Source organism: Arvicola amphibius, chromosome 2 (genome assembly GCF_903992535.2).
Source record: "Arvicola amphibius chromosome 2, mArvAmp1.2, whole genome shotgun sequence".
NCBI lineage: Eukaryota > Metazoa > Chordata > Mammalia > Rodentia > Cricetidae > Arvicola > Arvicola amphibius.
The window spans coordinates 9,001,746-9,022,701 of record NC_052048.2 but is presented as its reverse complement, the minus strand read 5'-3'; the positions used below and the strand labels follow the sequence as shown (position 1 = coordinate 9,022,701).

Sequence of the window (20,956 nt, the reverse complement as noted above, 5' to 3'; positions counted from 1 at the left end):
TTGCAAAAAAAAGTGAAGATGTTTGCCCTGGAGGGAAACAACACAGATGATAGAGTGACTGTGGTCCAGTGTTAGAAGTCACATGTGCAACTTTAAAATCAGTTTCTCCTCACATTGCTATGGTGTTTGAGCAGGGAAGGCCTCTCAAGTACTTATCACAGACCTATCCAAAATGAATGTTAGGTTCTTCTTGAGTGCCCTAAAGACCACAAGGATAAGGTAGCATGGTGGCACAAGTTTGAAATCCCAACATCGGGAGGTTGAGGCAGGACCTCTAGGGGTTGTAGAGTGAGGTCAGATCACAAAGGTGTGACAGTAACAAGTCTACCCCTATTAGTATTAAAGGTGCCCAACCAGGATGGGGCACTTTATAATGAGTGGTGCTTAAATAGAGATTGGAATAAACTTTTAAGATTTATGTATTTATTTTAGCATTCATATGCAAAATAAAATATTTATGCTTTTAAAAATAGTGTATTTCCTTTTCTACTAATAGCATTATCAATCAATGGTAAAGTATTAAAATACAGAAAATATGAAAGAAAAGGAAAAATCCACATACACTGGCTTGTAATTTTATTAATTTTTAAAGTTTTTTAGGTAACCTCTTTTTTATGATCTGTTTTATTCTCATAAATACTTGAGGCAGTTAAAGACAAAAAATGCAATATATGAGTATTAAAAACATAATCACAGCAGATACAAATTAAACAAAACCTAACCTAATATAGGAACTTGAATAGGGCAAGAAAATGGTTTATGCTCTCTAGAAATCAAGTCAAAAAGACAAACATATTAGGGGGTGTGGCTCAAAGGAAGCCTTTAGTTCAAACCCCAGCACCACTGAAGTAGTGGTACATATCAGTAATCTCCTTAAATGTCCCCTCGAAAGTGAACCAAAAACTCAAGACTGCACAGTTAACAAATACCAGAAAGAAGGTCCTTCTGTGGGTATTTTAGCCTTCAGCACAGTGACTCAGAGAAGTGACATCAAGGGATTTTTATGTGGCTATCTGGGTTATGGCATATCCTCACGTTAGATATCGGGTAAATGTTCTCTTGTCATGTTTATAGTCCTCTGTCATTTACCTTTGTCATTGTGAATCTGTCCTTCTAGGGCGATGAAGAAGCCAGCCTCGGTTTGCCCATAAGTCCCTTTATGGACCGCTCTGCGCCACAGCTGGCCAACCTTCAAGAATCCTTTATCTCACACATTGTGGGTCCTCTATGCCACTCGTATGACTCTGCGGGTCTCATGCCAGGAAAATGGGTGGATGACAGTGATGATTCAGGAGACACTGATGACCCAGAAGAGGAGGAAGAAACCGAAACACCAAATGAGGAAGACATCTGTGAAAATAATGCAGCTCCCAGTAAGCCATAAAACTCATTTCTCATGAGAGTTTCTAGGGATGGTTTCTGCTTTGGATTCAGAGGAACGTATGAATAAATTACATACTTTAAGTCCAACTATCCTTTGCTGGGTTGGGTACTAAATAGCTGCCCGTGGCATCATAGAGGCAGCAGAAGATGCAAAATATGGCAATCAGATATTATACAGAGATGTTCTCTCACAAAGAGATGAAATAGAGTTGATAACTAGCCTCAGAATTTCTGAATGATTTAGAATTTTGGTTACCATATGTGTAGTGATGAGGCGAGCAGGCCTGCTTTTTGTCCTGCCTGGCTCCCACTCGCCTAGCTTTATACCCGAAATAACAACACACAAACTGTATTCATTTAAACACTGCCTAGCCCATTAGTTTCAGCCTCTTATTAGCTAATTCTCACATCTTGCTTTAACCCATATTTAGTAATGTGTGTAGCACCACAATGTGGTGGCTTACCAGGAAAAAATCAGCATGTATGACCTGGCGGCTGGCTCCATGGCATCTGGCTCAGAGAGGAGAGGCATGGCATCTGCTTCATGGCGGTTGCCTCACTTCCCTTCCTCCCAGCATTCTGTTCTGTCTACTCCACCCACCTATGTTCTGACCTATCAGGCCAAGCAGTTTCTTTATTAATTGACCAACACTCCTACATCACATATGGATCAATTGCAAGCTTTTTTCATGGTTGAGTTGGGAATGGGAAGAGATAAGAGGACTTTAGTCTTTTACTTAACAATTTCTTACCGTGCATATCTACTGTGCCTGGACATTAGTCCCAGTACTAACAGTAGACCTATGGTCAAAAAAAGTAAGTCCTTGTCCTTTTTGATGTCTATTCTAGAAGAATCGCAGATATTTGGCAACACAAACCAGTATGTTCATAATGTACTAGGTACTCATGGATACAATAGATTAGTTTGGGGGTTCAGGATCACTCTTTGCTTGTCTTACTTTTTGAGGAGATATAAAATATTGCAGAAAATTTTAAAATGGTTTATCTAAGAAGAGAGAAAGATTTTAATATATCTTAAAAGACCTGTAAAAAAATGAAGGAATATTCCATGGGAATCTATGTGGAAATGGATCTTAAGAAAAGGAACAGGCAGTGGCTCCAAGGTCCTGCCCTGGGTGTTAGGAAGGGGAATCAAGGTGACTGAAGCAGAGGACAAGGGGAGGAAACATAGGAGAAGCCATGGAAAGTCATGCGGTACAGGCAAGAGATAGGGCTCTGTGGGTCATAGTGGGAGCTTGGCCTTAGACACTAAAATGAGAAGTCACAGGTGTCTATGAGCAGAAGAGAAAGTGAACTCAACTCACATGTTAGCTAAGTTGTTTTGGGAATGTTTGGGTATTTGGGCCAAGATAAGAGCATCATTTCAACTGTTGACATGATCTGAATGACACCCGACTATGACTTCTTTAGGGTAGTTTCAGTGGTGTGACCATGAGCACCCATCTGTCACAAATACCCTGACAAGAAGGCACTTAAGGGAGGAATGTTTATTTGCTTCACAATTCCAGGTTACAGTCCATGGCTGAGGCAAAGTCATAGTGGCAGGCACTTGAAACGGGTGACATCATCCACAGTCAAGAACAGATAGAAACCCGTGGATCCCTTGCTCTCTATGCTCATGCTCAGCTCATGTCCCTCACTCTCTCCTACAGTTCAGGGCTATCCCAGGAAACAGGGCCACCCACATTCAGAAGACATGTGATGTCTTCTCACATAGTTAACAGTCAAAACCATCCCTCACAGACATGCCCACAGGCCAACCTGAGCTACAGTTCTTTAGCCAAACTTTCTTCTCAGGTGGTCCTGAGTTATAGGAAGTTAACAATGGACATGTGTCAGTGCACCATCACATCTGATAACTGGCTTTGGGTTCATGACACAGGCAACCATTAATTAAACTGACCCAAGTAACTATAAAACCATGACTATCACACCTTTAGATACACTCCTCTGTATCTTACAGTAAAACACAGAGACTAATAACACAATTAGTAAAACCCACAACCCCTGGAATGGCACTACACAAGGAAGTTCCTGTGATTGTGTGAACACAGCATGTTTTCTATCCATTTGAACTGCTTGACAAAGCAAGGCTTTAGTATTTTCAAAGTCCACAAGCAATGTCCTTTTCATTTTCTCCTCTATTTTGGTAACCGTCAGGAAAATACAAGCGTTGGTTCATGTTTGTCATGGAGTAAGGGGGTTCACTGCTATGCTGGTTTGGTCCATACTGATATATATATATATATATATATATATATATATATATATATATATATATATATATATATATCACAGCTATGTGGCTGTGGATAAAGATGATATAGTTGATACAGATGACATTGATATAGATAAAGGTAGCTATACTCTGATTTTCAGCAAACACTGAAAGAATTAAGACTTACATGACAGAACCTTGGAACACTGTCTTGGGTCAGATTTGTGCGTGTTCTGTCCTACCTATTAGTCTTTCTTGTTCTTTGTCTTTTTTACTATCGTGTGTGTGTGTGTGTGTGTGTGTGTGTGTGTGTGTGTGTGCAGGCATGTGTGTGGACGTCAGGGGAAAACATTCAGTGTTATTCATCTTGGACTTTATTTAACACAGCATGTCTGTTTTTATAGCTACCTAAACCAGGTAGCTGTTTCTACATCACATCTACCTAAGAGCATTGAGAATACAGATTCTCTGGTACAACATTAGCTTTAAGTGGATGACAGGATCTTCTCGTTTGTACAGCAAGCCAAGCACTTACCCATTGAGCCACCTCCACAGCCGTTTGCTTTCAAATTGAGTCGGAAAAAGTGAAAAGTTAGTTTTTCTCTTAATATTTTATTGTTAATATGTTTCTCTGAAGCATATAAAAAGAAATTATTGAGTTTCGGATTCAAAGCTAGAACCTGAGACTTGGAATTCAAGGGTTATTTATTCATCTTTTAGTTCTCTTTTTTTGCTTTGTTTCCACTTCAAACCATCAGACAGCCTGATGATTTGCTCATGGAGAGACAGGTCCCTCAGTGTCATGAAAGACCTATGTTGGCTGAGCCTCTGAAAATGCTTCGGCCCCAAGAGTTTTAGGGATTACCATTTAAGTTCATAAACATTATTAAGGTGCATACCCAGACATGGAGAATTGCAGGAGACATGCCAGGACCATTATTTATCAGGCTCAGCTTGCCCATCTAAGCTTGAGTAGCAAATGATCTTTCCAAACACTGGGCCAGCATGCTGGCCTCTAGAGTGATATGTTTCCCTTGGTCTTTCTGTTTCAGCCACGTCTAGTGAAGCATCCATGAAAATTCTATGGGTTCAGTTACATATGACTTTCGTTGTTTAAGTCCCCCTTACACAGAAATTAAAAACACCCCTGCCACAGTTATCAGATACTGTAATTTTAGACATATGACCTTTTTATACACAGATTTGTGCTTAGGAATGTATGTTTAAGTGTGTGGGGAACATGTGTACATGAAGGTGCAGGGGGTTAATTTCACCTTTTTTATTATTTGAGACAGGATTTCTCTGTGAACTTGAAGTTACTTAGTTTGGCTAGGCTGTTAGCCAGTGAGTTCCAGGGATCCACCTGCCTACACCTCCCCCAGTTTGTGTTAACAGTGGGAGTGCAGATGCATGTCAACATCCCAGCTTTTCGCATGGATTCTGGAGATCAAGCCAGGGTCCTCAGGCTTGTGCAGCAAACACTTTATCCACTGGTCCATCTCTCCAGCTCCCTGAAATTATGGTTTTGAAGCACGTTTGCAATCCCCCAAATGACAAAGGTGCAGTGATGTTAGCAGATTTAAACACCAGCCATGGATAGAGTTGTGACATTTAGTTAGACACCACCTCATTTGAATAAAGAAGAAGAAAATAAGATTGGCATGCAACCGTAGGCAGTGTGACAAGGTGTTAGAGCTGTAGAAGGCACTCAACCTACTTTGTTTTTAACTCCATTGCTCTTGAGTTCTTTGTAATTTTTGTTTCAGAATTCACAGTGGCTGTGATGTTTGTTTTGATTTAGCCTGATCTTAGATTTCAGGGGGAAAAATATTAAATCGCCACTGGTGAGTTCTGCAGTTTGTAAAACTTGGAGGTCTCCCAGGAAACAGAATAAAAATGCTGCAGTGTGGTGTTCCAAGCAGAGGGGGCTCTTAACCCACCTAATAATTAAATCTGAAAGGTTCCTGGGGCGAGCTAAGAGGTTTCTAATGAAGTACTAAGCTGTGCTTAGAATCCAAGCAATGAAAGGCTCTTTGTTCTCTTTTCAAAAGGTTCCAGTGCTGAATAATTTGGCTCCCAACACAGGCAGGCTTCAGACCACCTGCAGATTCTAATCTACGCAAATTTATTTGGTACAAACTTTCTCCTACGTCACTTGGTTCAGCATAATTCCGGAGAGGTTTATTGCTAATGTTTAACAGCCACTTAAGGGAGCAGCTGCTCTCCTGGGGCCTGTCCCAAAAGGGAAAAAAGGGGGGAAATGAAGTTTTGATTATCTTCTTCCTTGCCAATATGCATACTGTGAGCAGTAGAGAGTTTTCTCCCACTGTGATGCAAACCTGTCCTGTGATTCAAAGTATTTGGGTAAGAAGTACCCTCACAGACTGGAAAGATGGCTCAGTGGTTAGGACCACTTGCTGTACTTGCAAAGGACCTGGATTTAGTTTCCCAACACCCACATTTCAAGTCACAACTTGTAACTCCACTTTCCAGAAATGCTTTGTCTTCATTTGCTTCTGCAGGTTCTGTCTGCATGTGGTGCACACAACACTGACACAGACTCACATACATTCATATAAATAAAAATAAATCATTTTTAAAAGCATATTCATGCTTCACTACCACCACCACAGCAGAATTAGAGCAGCCGGCTTTGAAAAGAAAATAATTTACTTTTAAAAACACATGCTTGTATATTGCATGGCAAAGGTGATAGGGTTTATGTGGCAGAGTGTGTTGGTAGATCCGAGTCAAGAATGTTGGAGAGCTCACACCACACAACAGATCCCATGTAAGAGATTAATTGGAGGTGGGGCATGAAAGGCCGTCTCATAGTGAGGAAGAGAGAAAGGGAGAACAGAGACAGACAGACAATGAGAGACCAAGAGAGTGGTCTAGTACCAGGAAACTTTTTTTTTCAACACAAGTCTTTTATTGTCCCAAAAGACAAGGGTACAGTAGTTGGCAATAACATGGCTGCTGCTGGCACTGAGCCCCTGAGGACAGGCTGGGGGAGTATCTGGCTCCTAACATTCTTCCCTTTTGTTTATTATAAAGTTGAAGAAATAGGAAGGGGTGAAGGTGAGGCAGGTGAAAAAAATAGTCACGAGTGATGGAGAGGCAGGAATGGTGTACCGAGATCTTTAGACTGCTTCCTATGCCTGGGGGTGTTGATATCTTTGAGGACCCAAGGAAGATGGGGTGGTGGCTTAGTCTTGGAAAAGCAAGCTGTTTCACTTGCTTTCCAGACTGTTCAGAGCCATCTCAGGGCTAGGGAAGTGCAGGCTGCTTCTGTGACACTGGACCACCTGGGGCTAGCTGCTTTGAAGCAGTCTAGGACGCAGATTTTGAGGAAACATCTGGACAGGGAAGAATGCTGGAACAAATATGTATATTAGGGGCAGAAGATAAAGTTAAGGAGTTCAGGGGGAAATGTTTTTCTTAGATTTACATTTTACATTTACGGTCCTGGTACTTGGGGGAGGGGAGCCCCAAGACCAGAGAAAGGGAAAGATATCCCACCCTCTGAAATAGGTAGAATAGGCATTTGGGGGAAACAGGGTGTGGATGACAGTACTTATCTGGAGTGATTTTGACTTATGAGAGGTGGATCCAAGTCAGTTCCCCAAATATTACAAGAATTTTGTACGTTTACAAAAAGATATGAGTTTTAGTATTGCCACTGTTTAGTTAGTATTACCACTGTTTGTAATCTTTACTGAAATTCACCTTGTAGAAAATGTGGTAGAAATTAATCATGTCTTTGATCAATAGTAGGAACTTGGGAAACAATTTAAGGTTAAAAGCATGAATACTCTCTCTTGTATCCAGGAGACTAAATGTATATAGGTAAGACAGGTGTCTGTAGAAGCGTGAGATACTAGAAAACAACAGGAAAGTTAGAATCTTGAGTTTGTGACTCTGATAACAGTAGTCAATACTTACCACAGCTGGAGTCATAGATTACCATAACTCTGTGGATCGTCAAAATTCTGAACTTTTGAAGTCTTACTCTAAGAGTAGAATAGAGAGGAAAAGAAATCTGAAACATTTTTCATTGTTTTATACCTTAAATCACTTTCTTATCAAAACTCAAGCTTTCAAGTCTACAGATCTTTAGAACTTGCATTCATATACCCTAAATCACTTTCTTATCACAACTTGAGGTTTCATGTCTTCAGACCTTTATAAATTCCTTTTACATACCTTAAAACACCTTCTTAGACCCTAAAACATTTACTCAGCTTCTCATAACTTAAGCTTTTATATCCTTTTGCCTTAAATAAACTTTACACCATTCATCCTATTCATTCCTTCACTGAAACACAGGTGGTTGGTTACTAAGATCGGTCATTTAAAGTGCATTCATTTAAATAAAGGAATAGTAGAAAGTTGCATTAAAAATCGGTTTTGTGAGTTTATCTCCTTTTAGAATATGACAGCAAGGTAAATTGTGTCTAGAACTATAGGAAAGTGAGGCCTGCAGCCTGAGTCTTACATTTGAAGAGAACTGAGAATGCAGACAAAGCCTTGGTTACTGCTGTTAAGATGACAAAGCTCTCTCACTAACCTAGTCATCAATGCCATCAGAGATCTGAGAAAGATAAATTTACCTGAGTAAGTAGGAAGTATAGATCAAGCAGCTTTCCAATCCATTAAGAATGACAAAAACATAGTTGCTACCTGGACAAGCCCCATAAATTTCTACATGGTCATTGCAGGCATATGTCCCAGGGCAGCATTAGACTTTGGCCACCAGACCCAGAAGAACCAACAGACTTTCCTGTGTAGGAGGAGTTTGGGGTGGCCGGGGGCATTGCTAGCCTTCTTTGTCTAGGTAAAGCAGGCAATCAATTCCCCTATGCCTTGCTTGTCCACCACAGTTTGGACAGGATATTGACAGCAGGTGAAATGAAGGGCAGTTTTTCATCCACTGGCCAGCTTTGAGATATATTGGTTTCTTTGAGACAAGGTTTCTCTGTAGCTTTGGAGCCTATCCTGGAGCTAACTCTTGTAGACCATGCTGGCCTTGAACTCAGAGAGATCTGCCTGCCTCTGCCTCCCGAGTGCTGGGATTAAAGGCATGCACCACCACTGCCCAGCAGCTTCACTATACTTAAAGTAAGCTCCAGGTAGAGGTTCTTCTGTGTCCATCATCTTCTATGGAGGAGATTAACTCTGCTGCCAGGAACTGGCATGCCTTTCTATAACAAAAAGCCTATTATTTGATGAATCATTTTAAATGCCATATTCAACAGATTCCACTGATTCTGAACAGTTTGAAGACCATCTATGTATTAAGTATAGCCAATCTAGTTATTTGCTTTAGGCCTAACTTTGAAAACATATAAAGAAGGGCTAAATAAATCTTATCCTAGCAATTAATCACATTACTATTTAACTTGACTACAAGTATAGTTCTGGACACATTAAAGAATCTGATTGTTTATAAGGTGACTATTAACTTGTATGTCTTAATTATCCTTAACAGTTTACAAGTAAGTAGTTTTTATAAGACTAAAACTTTACCTTCCATACCTGATAGGTTTAGCCTTAAAAAATAACAATTTTATCATTGAAATACTTTACTGTTGAAACAAAATGTGTAATCATAGACCCAGTCCATAGGGAGAGTAATGACTTTGCTGAATATTTTATAGCACACCATTCTACAACATTGCAACTTTTTATATGGCTTAGTGTATCCAAATAAGTAAAGCTTAAAGTGGGCAAAAACAAAGAAGCTGGACTGTGAACCTGAGTAGACCTTAGGAATTTACAAATCTTATTTGTTAAGTATACCTTATTTATCAAACATTTGTCTAACTTTTCTAGCAACTTGGTGTTAAACAGTTAGCAAAGACATAAGCAGTTAGACAGACGTCTTTAATTAGCTTTTGTTAAGCTGAGTAGACCTTTCTAACCTTAGAATTTTATCACCATATGCAGTATATTCTAAATGAGAATTGAATCACATATATAGCATTTTGTAGCAAACATAACCTTAAATTTTTATTATTATAAAAAATTCATACCAATCCAAAGTATTTAAGAATTGTTGCTTCCTTAGTCTAAAAGGAGATACAATGATAAATAGAGAGCTTATTAGGACTAAAAAGGTTTATTAGGACTAAAAAGGTTGCTTTATGATATGAGATCATCTTAAGATGGTGAAGTCACATGGTATGTACACTTTAACCTTAGTAAAGATGGGTGCAAGCCATGTGGTTGCTTACATCCTAATGAGATTATCAGCTAAGAAGGAGGGGAGCTACATGGTTGCTATTTAAAACATCTGTTTTCCAAGTAGGTCTCTATGCTTTTTTTATGATTGTTGAATCCAAGTTAACAAACACACACATATATACACACATACATATCATATATATAATATTATACATGTTATATATAATGCATGATATAGATATACCTTCCCCTATAAATTTTAAGTATACATCTTTTGTTATAAGTTTAAAACCAAATTTTGTTACAGATCTTATAGATTTTAAACCATAAAAAGTTTTCAAACCCTGGGATAGAGTTTACAGCATAATCTTAGATTTATTTTGAGAAATCATAGCCATAAGAGGCTTTTAAGACTGGAAAGTAGAGAAGATGTAGAGCAGAGCAAGCTAAAGGTATAAGATATTTGTGGATCATTTTTCTGTGGAGTAGCAGTTGTTATAATTTGTGAGAGTTTGGAAATCAATTTTGTCAATTTTGGGCCATTGATCTGTGCTGAGACCAGGCTGCTGTAAACAAATCTAAGTCCCTGGAGGGAAAGAGATTTGCAAAGGCTAACACTATGAAGGTGTGTTCCTATGAAGTCCAAGAGGGTCCTGGGAGCTAAAGCTGTAGGACTGCAGGCTGGACATCCTGCATGCTGCAGAGACATCCAGGAGAGTGCAGGGAAAAGAGGAGCCAGTAAGTATCTTTAGTAGAGAGGCCTACAGGGGTGCGGAATGCCAGAGCTGAGAGAGAAAGTTATCCACATAGGAGCCTCAAGATTTTAGAAGCTGGCTCCAGGAGCCAGAGAGACACATTTCACAGGGCAAGGAAAGGAAGGGTAAGGGACGAGGAGGAACAACTAGGAACTAAGAAGCAAGGCAGGCAACTCCTAGGAGGGAGGCAGGGAAATTCACAAAATATACATCCTGTAAGGCACAAACAGATAAAATAGGTAGCTTCAAGTGAGAAGAAGAAAGGAAAAAGAATTCCAGTCTGCTGCAGCTCCTGGGCCAGGTTGTCTTAAGTGGGACTACAGAACCTAGGGGAAGGCAAGAGAAAGTTAGGAGAGACTGGAGAGAAGAGGGATGTCTATGTTGCGTATAGCAGGTCAAAGGCCCATCAGCCTACAGAAGCCAGAGAAGCACATAGGTGCCTGTGGGGAGGCTACAGCAGGTCAGAGACAAGCGGTAACTGAAGATTGGACTCTGAAATTTGAATCAAATTCACAAGCAAATGATCCATGTATATCACTAGGAAAGTTAGATTAGCAGCTTGGTTAAGAATGCAGGGGAGAATGTGCGTGTCGACCTGTTCCTTTGCACCCTGCAACCCTTACTTCTACCTCTTGCTCTCACTGTGCAACAAAGATACATCAGCTTTACCTTAAAAAACCATACATTTACACAGTGTTGGGAAAAAAAAAAAAAACAGACAAAAGCGAACAGGGTTTGGGAGTGGAGAAAAAGAAATAGGGAATGGCAAATTTCTATTTCCCTGATTTCTGGCATTAGCTGTAGAGGTCTCTAAAATTGTCAGGATCTAGGTGTGCCTCTGGGTGGCCAATTTGATTGTCTAAGGGGTTTTGAGGTCAAATTCAACTGCAAAGGCAGATAAGTTTAGAGGCCATTAAGTTGGGTGGCAGGTGGAATGATTGGAGTTTCTCTAAGATGCATCTCAAAGGAGAGGCAGAAAGTACAGATGACACAGTTCCCATAGTTGAGGTAGAGAGGAAGGACAAAGGCTTGAAGTCCAAGGCATCCCAAGGACTCGGGGGGGAGTTAATGTTAAAGACACATCCTGTTCAGTGGATTGTCAACATTGGACAGGATCACAGAAAAAAGACAGAGGAGACATGGTGCCTGGTACTAGGAGTTTTGAATGAGGCAAAAAGTAAAAAGAAAAAAAAAGCTCAAAAATGAAGCTTTACCCAGTGGAAATGGTCAGCAGTCAGGTCATCAAAGAGAGTTAACCATAGCCTTAAAGATCATGACTTGGGGTGCCTCCACCTCCAAGAATAGCAGAGAGGTGTTGAACACTCAGTGGTCTCCCTCTCTCGGATTCAGGGAAGCATTTAAACTGAACAAAGGAAAAACTTAACAATCACTGCTGTTGGAAAGGGTGTCAATGATCAGTGAGCCAGAAGGTGAATCTGTTGCAGGTACACTAGAGATAAGGGATAAGCTTCCAGGGCATCTGAGACTGCCAGTGGATGGGGAAGTGCCCAGGCTATGAGATATCCTGCCAAATCACAGGCACCACCATTAGAGTTTATGTGACAGAGCCAAAGAATGCTGTGGAGATCACACTACATAATCATTGTAGATGGAGGCTGCTTGTTTGTTTCCCAAATGCTCAGGCACAATAATCACACAAACTATATCAATTTCAACACTGTTTGGGCTATTAGCTCAGGCTTTTTATTAACTAACTCTTACAACTTAAATTAACACATTTCTATTAATCTGTGTGTCACCACAAGGTTGTGGCCTACCAGTAAGGTTCGGGACATTTGCCTCCTTTGGCAGCTACATGGTGTCTCTCTGACTCTGCCTACTCTCTCTCTCTCTCCATATATATATATATGTGTGTGTGTGTGTGTGTGTGTGTGTGTGTGTGTGTGTGTCCCTTCCAGTTTGGCTTTACTTTACTTTGTTAAGCAATTGGCCCAAACAGCTTTATTTACCAACCAATAAAAGCAATACATATTCAGAAGGACATCCCACTTCATATCCCCCTTTCTGTCTAATTAAAAAGGAAGGTTTTAACTTTAACATAGTAAAATTACATATACAAAACAATAATCAAGCAAGAATTATAGTTACAATATTTAGTCCATTTACATTTTGCAAATTAAGGATAATATTCTATCATCTATCCTATCTTTGTGAGTCGATAGTTTTATATCTAATTCATCTTTTATCATAACTAAAGGGATCTATATCTGTCTATCTTCAACCCTTTGAAAATCTCAGAAGTATTACCTAATTAAACAGGAAGTGCATTGTAAACAACTTCCAAAACTCTAGAATTGACAGAGACATCTCACTGCCTGGACAGTCACCCAAAGTTCTTCTGTAATGTTGGGACATCCACCTTCAGCCTAGAGGCCCATAGTATCTGGTAGATTTTTCATTGAAGCAGGAAATTTAAAAGTTTTTTTTTGCCTCTCTTGGCAATTTGTCAGTCATTTTCTTCTTTCAGAATGTCTTGCAGTTTCTGCTGTGAAGCAAGAATTGTGAAGGACTATCCCATCTTTTGGAATGTTCAACAGTCACCTTTCTGTGGGTTCTGCATGTTCAGTTCATACAGCATACCAAAAAGCAGTCCAGACAAGAGAAGTTTCTTGCCCAAATGGTTAGCAAGCTCTATAAGGAGGTTCTTCGATGACCATCATGCTCTTCTTGAAGTAATTAGTACTAACAGAAGCAAACATGTCTCACTGTCAAGAAAAATTTAAGTTCTTAAAACCTTTCAAATGCCATGTTCTGTAGGTCTTTGAAAGATTTGAAGAATACCTATCCATCTGAAATATATCTCTGTACATCTAGAAAACCTAACTAACATGCCTACATTATAGATTACTATCTATCAATCTGTATTTCTTCTACATTACATTCTTAAATGAGCTGCATAAACACAATACCTTAAAAAAGAGCAGAAATATACATAGTGTAACAACATTGACCTTAAATTTGTATAAATATGTTGTGACACCCGGCTAGCTTTACCCAAAATAATTACACGGAAACTGTATTCTTTTAAACACTGCCTGGCCCATTAGTTTCAGCCTCTTATTGGCTAATTTTCATATCTTGTTTTAACCCATATTTAGTAATCTGTGTAGCACCATGAGGTGGTGTCTTACCAGGAAAGATCTTAGCCTGCGTCCATCTCGGAGAGGAGAGCTATGACATCTGCCTGAGGCATCTGCCTCACTGCCTTCTTCCCAGTATTCTGTTCTGTCTACTCCATCCACCTATGTTTTGACCTATCAGGCCAAGCAGTTTCTTTATTAATTAACCAACGAAACAACAGATAGATGTAAGGCACTCCTACATCATTTCCCCTTTTTCTGTTTAAACGAAAAGGAAGACTTTATTAACATAGTAAAATTACATATAACAAAACAGTTATCAAGTAAGAATTATAGTTACAATATTTAGATCTATTTAATCTTTTACCATAACAAAGGAAAGCTATAACTATTTATTCTTGAACTCTATCAAAGACTCAGGAAGGAAATAATATTACTTAAGTAAACAAGAAATAAGCAACTTCCAAACTCTAGAAATGACAGAGACATCTGGCTGCCTGGATAGTCATTCAAAGTTCTTTTGTACCATTGGGGCATCCATCTTTAGCCTTCAGGCCCATAGTATCCAGCAGACATTTCCATGAAGCAGGAAATTTCAAAGACAATTCGGTCACCTTTCTGCTGTGTCATGCAGAATGTCTCGCAGACTCTTTTATGAGTCAGGAACCCCTAAAGACCATCTCACCTTTAGGCAAGTTTAGCAGTCCTCTCTCTGCAGGTTCTTCATGTCCAGTTTATGTAACAGTCCAGGCAAGTGCAGTTTCTTGCCCAAATGGCTATCAAACTCCATAAGGAGCCTCTTCGATGCCCATCTTCCTCTTGAAGTAGATTGGTGCTGCCAGGAGCATACGTGCCTAATTGTCATGAAAAACCCTAAGTTATTAAAATATTAAATGCCATATTCTGTAGTCTTTGAAAGATATGAAGAATGCCTATCTGAAATATATCTATGGACATATAGAAAATCTAATCTAACTAACATGACTACAAACTTGACTATTATCAATGATTATCAATTAACAATCTTTATTTCCTAATTATACATTATATTTTTAAATGAACTACACAATCACAATACCTCAATCAAGAGCAGAAATATACATATAACAAGATTGGCCTGAACTTTATACCAATAAAGCAAAATTTATACCAATGCAAATTATTCTTATGTATATCATATCCCCCTTTAAATGTAAAAGGACATTTATAAACAATATTTGGGAATATGGGCACAGTTATTTCTCTCCAAATTGCTTCGTGCTGAATGGGGGCACTGTTATTCAGGTCTTTCATATAACCTGTGTGCTAGATTCATCTCAGTCAGCAGTTGAGTGAAATAATTTTTTGAAGGTGCTCACAGCAACCTTTCAGGAGGGCATGGTCTATCATACCATATTGGGATAGAAGCAATCCAAAGGGTCTCATCCTCTATGAAAACAAAAGAAGAAACTCTTTTCCAAAACATGATATCCTTAGATCCAAATTCTGAAGTCAAGATACCTCTATCCATCTGAAATATATCTCTGTACATCTAGAAAACCTAACATGCCTACATTATAGATTACTCTATCAATCTGTTTTTCTTATAAATTACATTTTTAAATGAGCTGCATAAACACAATACCTTAAAAAAGAGCAGAAATATACACAGTATAACAAAATTGACCTTAAATTTGTATAAATAGGCCAAGATCCATACCAATGCATACTATTCATCTTTATATAATATCACCCCTTAAATGAAAACAAACATTTATGAATAATCATTTTGGGAATTTGGACATTGTTTTCTCCAAACTGCTTGCTGCTGTTTATTGGGCAAAGAATCTTTAGGGTTCATGGCGACCTTTCAGGGTATCTTGTCCTATCAAACCACATTAGTCTGGAAGGAATTCACAGAATCTCATCCTCTGTGGAAAAAAAAGTAGAACCTCTTTTCCAAAGTAACACATCCTTAGACCCAAATTTTGAAGACAAGATACCTTTATGTTGGTTTAGTTTAGCAGTCACCAGAAGCAAATGTCTCTCTGCAGTCAAAAAATTCAAGAAAACATAATAATATACATAAACTCTCTGTGTATATTTCATTTTTACATGACTTATTTTTCTTTACTCTTTTAATCTGTAATTATCTGTACTCTTTTGTATTACTTTTACTATCTCTTTAAAGACTTTGTTTTAAAGGTGGTGCACGCCTTTAATCCCAGCACTCAGGAGGCAGAGGTAGGTGGATCTCTGTGAGTTTAAGACCAGCCTGGTCTACAAGAGCTAGTTCCAGGACAGGCTCTAAAGCTGCAGAGAAACCCTGTCTCGAAAAACAACAAAAAAAAAGACTTTGTTTTATTTCTTAAATCAATTTCTTCTATACTCTTTTTCTTCTCTCCCCCAAGCCTATGGTACAGTTATGCAACACTGTGACCCATTAAGATTTTTTTTTTATCTGAATCTGTCTTTATTGTATATCTGTCATCATTTTCTGACCAGGAGTGCTTTTATTTTTTTAAATCCTAAATGGGCATGTTAGGACCAACTCTGCAGCCCTTCCTGTTTGTTATGCCAGTCCATCATGGTGGAGGTATGTTCACTGCCTATGCAAGCCATGCTCACCACCCCAGCTTCAGGGACACAGTGGTTCTATGTCACCATTAAGCAACTAGTAACATCCTGCTTACAAATCCCATTTAAGTGCAACACCTCCCAAAAGAGCCAGAACCAGAAATCATTTCCTTAAAAGAAACTGCAAAGTTTTTGCCACTAAAGCTGAGTCAGTAAACCTCTTAAAGGAGCCATGCTTCTGCTTGTCACCAGCAAACAGAGATTATCTGAAAATATGCTGCTACGAAGAAGCCATGCTTAACTCTATTCTTTTGTGTCTAGAATTCTTTCCCAAACTCTCTCAATTTTTATGTGCCCCATGTTGGCACACCATTTGTAAATGGATGTTGCTTATTCATTTTCTGGCTGCCCAGACCCAAATAATCACACAGAAACTATATTAATTGTTTGGCTTATTAGCTAAGGCTTCATAGTAGGAGGCTGCTTGGACACTTGTTCATTTCCTGGCATCTCAGACTCCTGAAATAACCAGAAACTATTAATTAAATCACTTCTTGGTCCATTAGCTCTAGCTTCTTATTGGCTAACTCTTAATTTAACCCATTTCTAGTAATCTGTGTAACATCATGTGGCTGTGGTTTACCAGGTAAAATTCTGGCATCTGGGGGGCTGGAGAGATGGCTCAGTGGTTAAAAGCATTGCCTGCTCTTCCAAAGGTCCTGAGTTCAATTCCCGGCAACCACATGGTGCCACAACCATCTGTAATGAGGTCTGGTGCCCTCTTCTGGCCTGCAGGCAAACACACAGAATATTGTATACATAATAAATAAAATATTTTTTAAAAAAATTCTGGCATCTGTCTCCAATGGGGCTACATGGCTTCTCCTGATGCCACCTTCTTTCTCCCAGCATTCAGGTTAGTTTTCCCCACCTAGTCTGCTCTACCCTATCACAGGTCCAAAACAGCTTCTTTATTAACCAGTGGTATTTCCAGCATACAGAGGGAAGTCCCACATCAAGGCTTCTTATTAACTAACATCTTAGTTTAGCCCATCTCTATTAATCTGTGTATTACCATAAGGCTGTGGCTTACCACTAAGGTTCAGAGCATCTGTCTCTCCTTGGCAGGTACATGGTGTCTCTCTGACTCCACCTATTCTCTCCTCCCCCCCACTTCCAGCCTGGCTTTACTCTGTTAAGTAATTGGCCTAAACAGTTTATTCATCAACTAATAAAAGCAACACATACACTAAAGGACATATCACATAATCTCATACAAGAGATTTGGGGGTGGGGGCAGGTAAAAGGGCATCTTGGAGTGGGGACAAGAGAAAGAGAAAAAGAGACAGAGATTCAGAGATATAAAAAGAGGAATAAAGAATTTGAGAGACCAAGAGAGGGCTAAGAGAGGTGGCAGGGACCTTTTTAAAGCTACAATGGCTGGTGATAACGGCTTCTGGTGCTGAGTCACTGGAGGTAGGCTGGTTTCTAACAAGAAGACTTGGAAGAGGTGGGTAACATGACATCTGTAGTAGGAAAGTAGTGGTCAAGGAGTGCTAATCTCTGCTATATTTCTCCTTTTTATGCAGACCCCAACCCACAGAATGGTACCCCTCACTTTTATGGTCATCTTTCCACCTCAGCCTAATCTGGAAACTCCCACACTGACATGCCCAGATGTTTTCCCTTTTTTTTTGTTGATTCTAGGTCCTGACAAGTTACGAATATTAGTCATCAAATGTCAGTAGCATTTTTTTTTAAAGAAGTGTCTTATTAGAGTCATGGGGGTCAGAGCCCATGCTTTGGCAGCCATAAGAAGCAAAGTTCAGCCACTGATCTTAAATAAGTAAATTAAAAATCCAAATTAGGGCTGTGATGGCCTAGCATATAAAAGCTTTCTGCACAAGGCTGATCCCATGACCAATATAGAAGAAAAGTCAGATGTGGTTATAACTGAAGGTTTTCTTCTTGCCCACCAGTTCCCAAATAACCACTCTGAGGCAGGGTCTTCAGATGGGAGAAGGGGAGGGTTCCCTGTCTAAATTGTAGTCAAGCTAAGACCAACAGTGTCTTAGTTAAAATCAAATACTTTGACAAAACAGCTCGGGAGAAGTAGGGTTTTTTTCCCACTCAATTCCAAGTGGTAGTTCTTCATTGTGGGAATGTCACAATGCCAATCTGTAGAGTGCTAGTCACATAGTATCCACAGTGAAAACTCAGAGACCAATGAATCAGTGCTTATGTGCTTGTGCTCAGCTCAATTTCTCTTCTCAGAGGTATTCCAAGGTCACTACCTAGGGAATGGACACCACCCATAACAGGTGCAGCTTCCCAACACCACCCGACCCCTGCAGATATGCACAAGGGCCCATCTCCCAGGTGATTCAAATTTCTCAGGATGACAGACAACACTATCACACATAATAAAGCTATCTCGGCCACAAGTGTATCTTTGTCCCAAAACAGCATCCTTACTGAGGTTCTTTCTCCTAAGTGTACTTACACAGAGCACAAGTGCCAAGAAAGAAAACTGAGCCAAATCAAAATCAATCTTTGTTCAAAGTACACAAAAGACAGAAAAACTCTCACCAATTGGTCCATATCAAATTGATCAATGACTTCACCTCATGAGCAGATGAGTACTAGAGTAAAAAGAGAATTCACATTATTTTTCATAATTCTGCACCTATCTTACTATCTCCCAGCATTTATTTAATTTAATATTTTATGTGGTTCAAAAATACCTCAAAAATAATTTAACTGATTTTTTTCCCACACATTTCTTACAATTAGATCTCACTGCTCTGTGGTGCAAGAAATTTCCACTACCCCTTATAATAAAACCAGCTAAAGACTTCCTAGCCCATCCACAAAGACGTTTGTAGATGGATCTCAAGAGATCTCACACAGCTGGTATATCCTGTGACCATTGGCAGACTCCAGGTTCAGGGAGAGATGCTCTCTTAAAGACCAAGGTAGAGAGTGATAGAGAAAGGCATGTGTTTTGGGGTTCCATGATGCGGCGGTTATCACTCTGTACTCTGAAAGTTGTGATGTCAACTTCTGACCTTCATACCTTCATATCCATGCACACAGGTGCACTTGAACTACTCATACACACATACATCCCCAAATATACAAGCAGAACCTGATGTGGGCATTATTAAATATGAAATGTTATTTACATTTATCTCAGTAATAGTTTGTTGTCATGTTTCTTCTCGCTCCTGTTCTGGAAAACTGCACTGTTAGCACATGTAAAGCAAGTGAGGTAGGTGGATAGATAAACAGAAATACAGACAAATGTCTCTTCAATATTTACCTCTGGAGTATAAGTTGAAAATCATAACCTTCATATATGCAGCTTGAAAATAGTTCAATCTGGGGCTGGAGAGATGGCTCAGAAGTTAAGAGCATTGCCTGCTCTTCCAAAGGTCCTGAGTTCAATTCCCAGCAACCACATGGTGGCTCACAACCATCTGTAATGGGGTCTGGTGCCCTCTTCTGGCATGCAGGCATACACATAGACAGAATATTGTATACATAATAAATAAATAAACAAATAAATAAATATTTTTTAAAAAGAAAGAAAATAGTGCAATCTGACGCTTTATGTTTTGCAGGAAAGAAAACTTGCAAAAGGAGGAAAATCTACTGCCAAATAACTCAGCACCTCCTGCAGAACCACATGATGTGGAAGAAAGTGATTGAAGAGGAACAGGCCTTAGCAGGCCTAGAGAACAAGTCCCTGGACTCAGCCCCTTTGCAGCATCCCTCAGAGCAGATCCAGGCTATCAAGGAGGAAGAGGAAGAGAAGGGGAAGCCAAGAATTGAGGAGAGCCCAGCTTCACAGCCAGAACTGTGACCATGGGGAGAGTGAGCCATGTTTGCATACAGAATTACTTGTCCCGGACACTTTCCAAGCCAGCACAACACTTAGACACAACACTGTAGAATACCGGAAGGTGGGCAAGTGGCTACAGCATTTGGGGAACCCTTCACGTTTCCTGTGTTTCCTTTTACAGTAAGGGACAGCGCTGAAGGCTAGCTTTCACTCTGCGACACCAGCGACTAAGGATCGTTTTATCAAAGAGAAATATATGTGTGTGTATAGATTCCCACATAGGCTCATGTAAGACTTATTATAGTCACGTGTAACACATGCACACTGAGAGCCAGGATGCCTGACTCCACAAGGTAGCAACAGTCATATTAAGATATATAGAGGTCACTGTAACATAGACATCTTAAAGGATGAAAACCCAAGAGGAAATGGGCAGCTTAGCAAGGAAACAAACGTAGGCTCAAGACTGACCAGCTTTTGTTCTCCCTACTGAGGGGACGAACATTCTAGAACATTGTTGGGATTCTAATGCATCCTGCCAACTGTGTGTGTAAGGGTGTGTGTGTGTGTGTGTGTGTGTGTGTGAGAGAGAGAGAGAGAGAGAGAGAGAGAGAGAGAGAGAGGTGTTTGTATACGTGGGTGTGTCTCTGTGTGTGTGTGTGTGTGTGTGTGTATGTAAAGGGAGATGTTGGTGTTTTTAGTTGTTCATAGACTAGCTGTAGCAGGTGAAGTACATGTGAACATACAGAAGGAAGTCCTTTCTGGAGTGTCTTTGATTGGCAGCCTTTCTCCTTTAGCTTCTCTGAAGGTTCTTTTGTGGAGGGAGGGCCTGTGTGGGCCACATGAGAGGTACTACTACTACTTGCCACATGGAGGCGCTCTACCATCAGCT

The 20,956-nt window shown here is 39.7% G+C and overlaps 1 protein-coding gene across 1 annotated transcript in view; it reads left to right on the top strand.

Moving 5' to 3' along the window:
- The window catches only part of Pde3a (phosphodiesterase 3A), a 282,570-nt gene extending 261,895 nt beyond the window's left edge, over positions 1-20,675 (top strand). Inside the window, 2 exon segments of the mRNA XM_038319708.1 lie at positions 1,118-1,373; positions 19,844-20,675. Coding sequence (XP_038175636.1) covers positions 1,118-1,373; positions 19,844-20,085 — 498 coding nt within the window. The 3' untranslated portion in view covers positions 20,086-20,675.
- Positions 20,676-20,956: the final 281 nt, after the last annotated feature.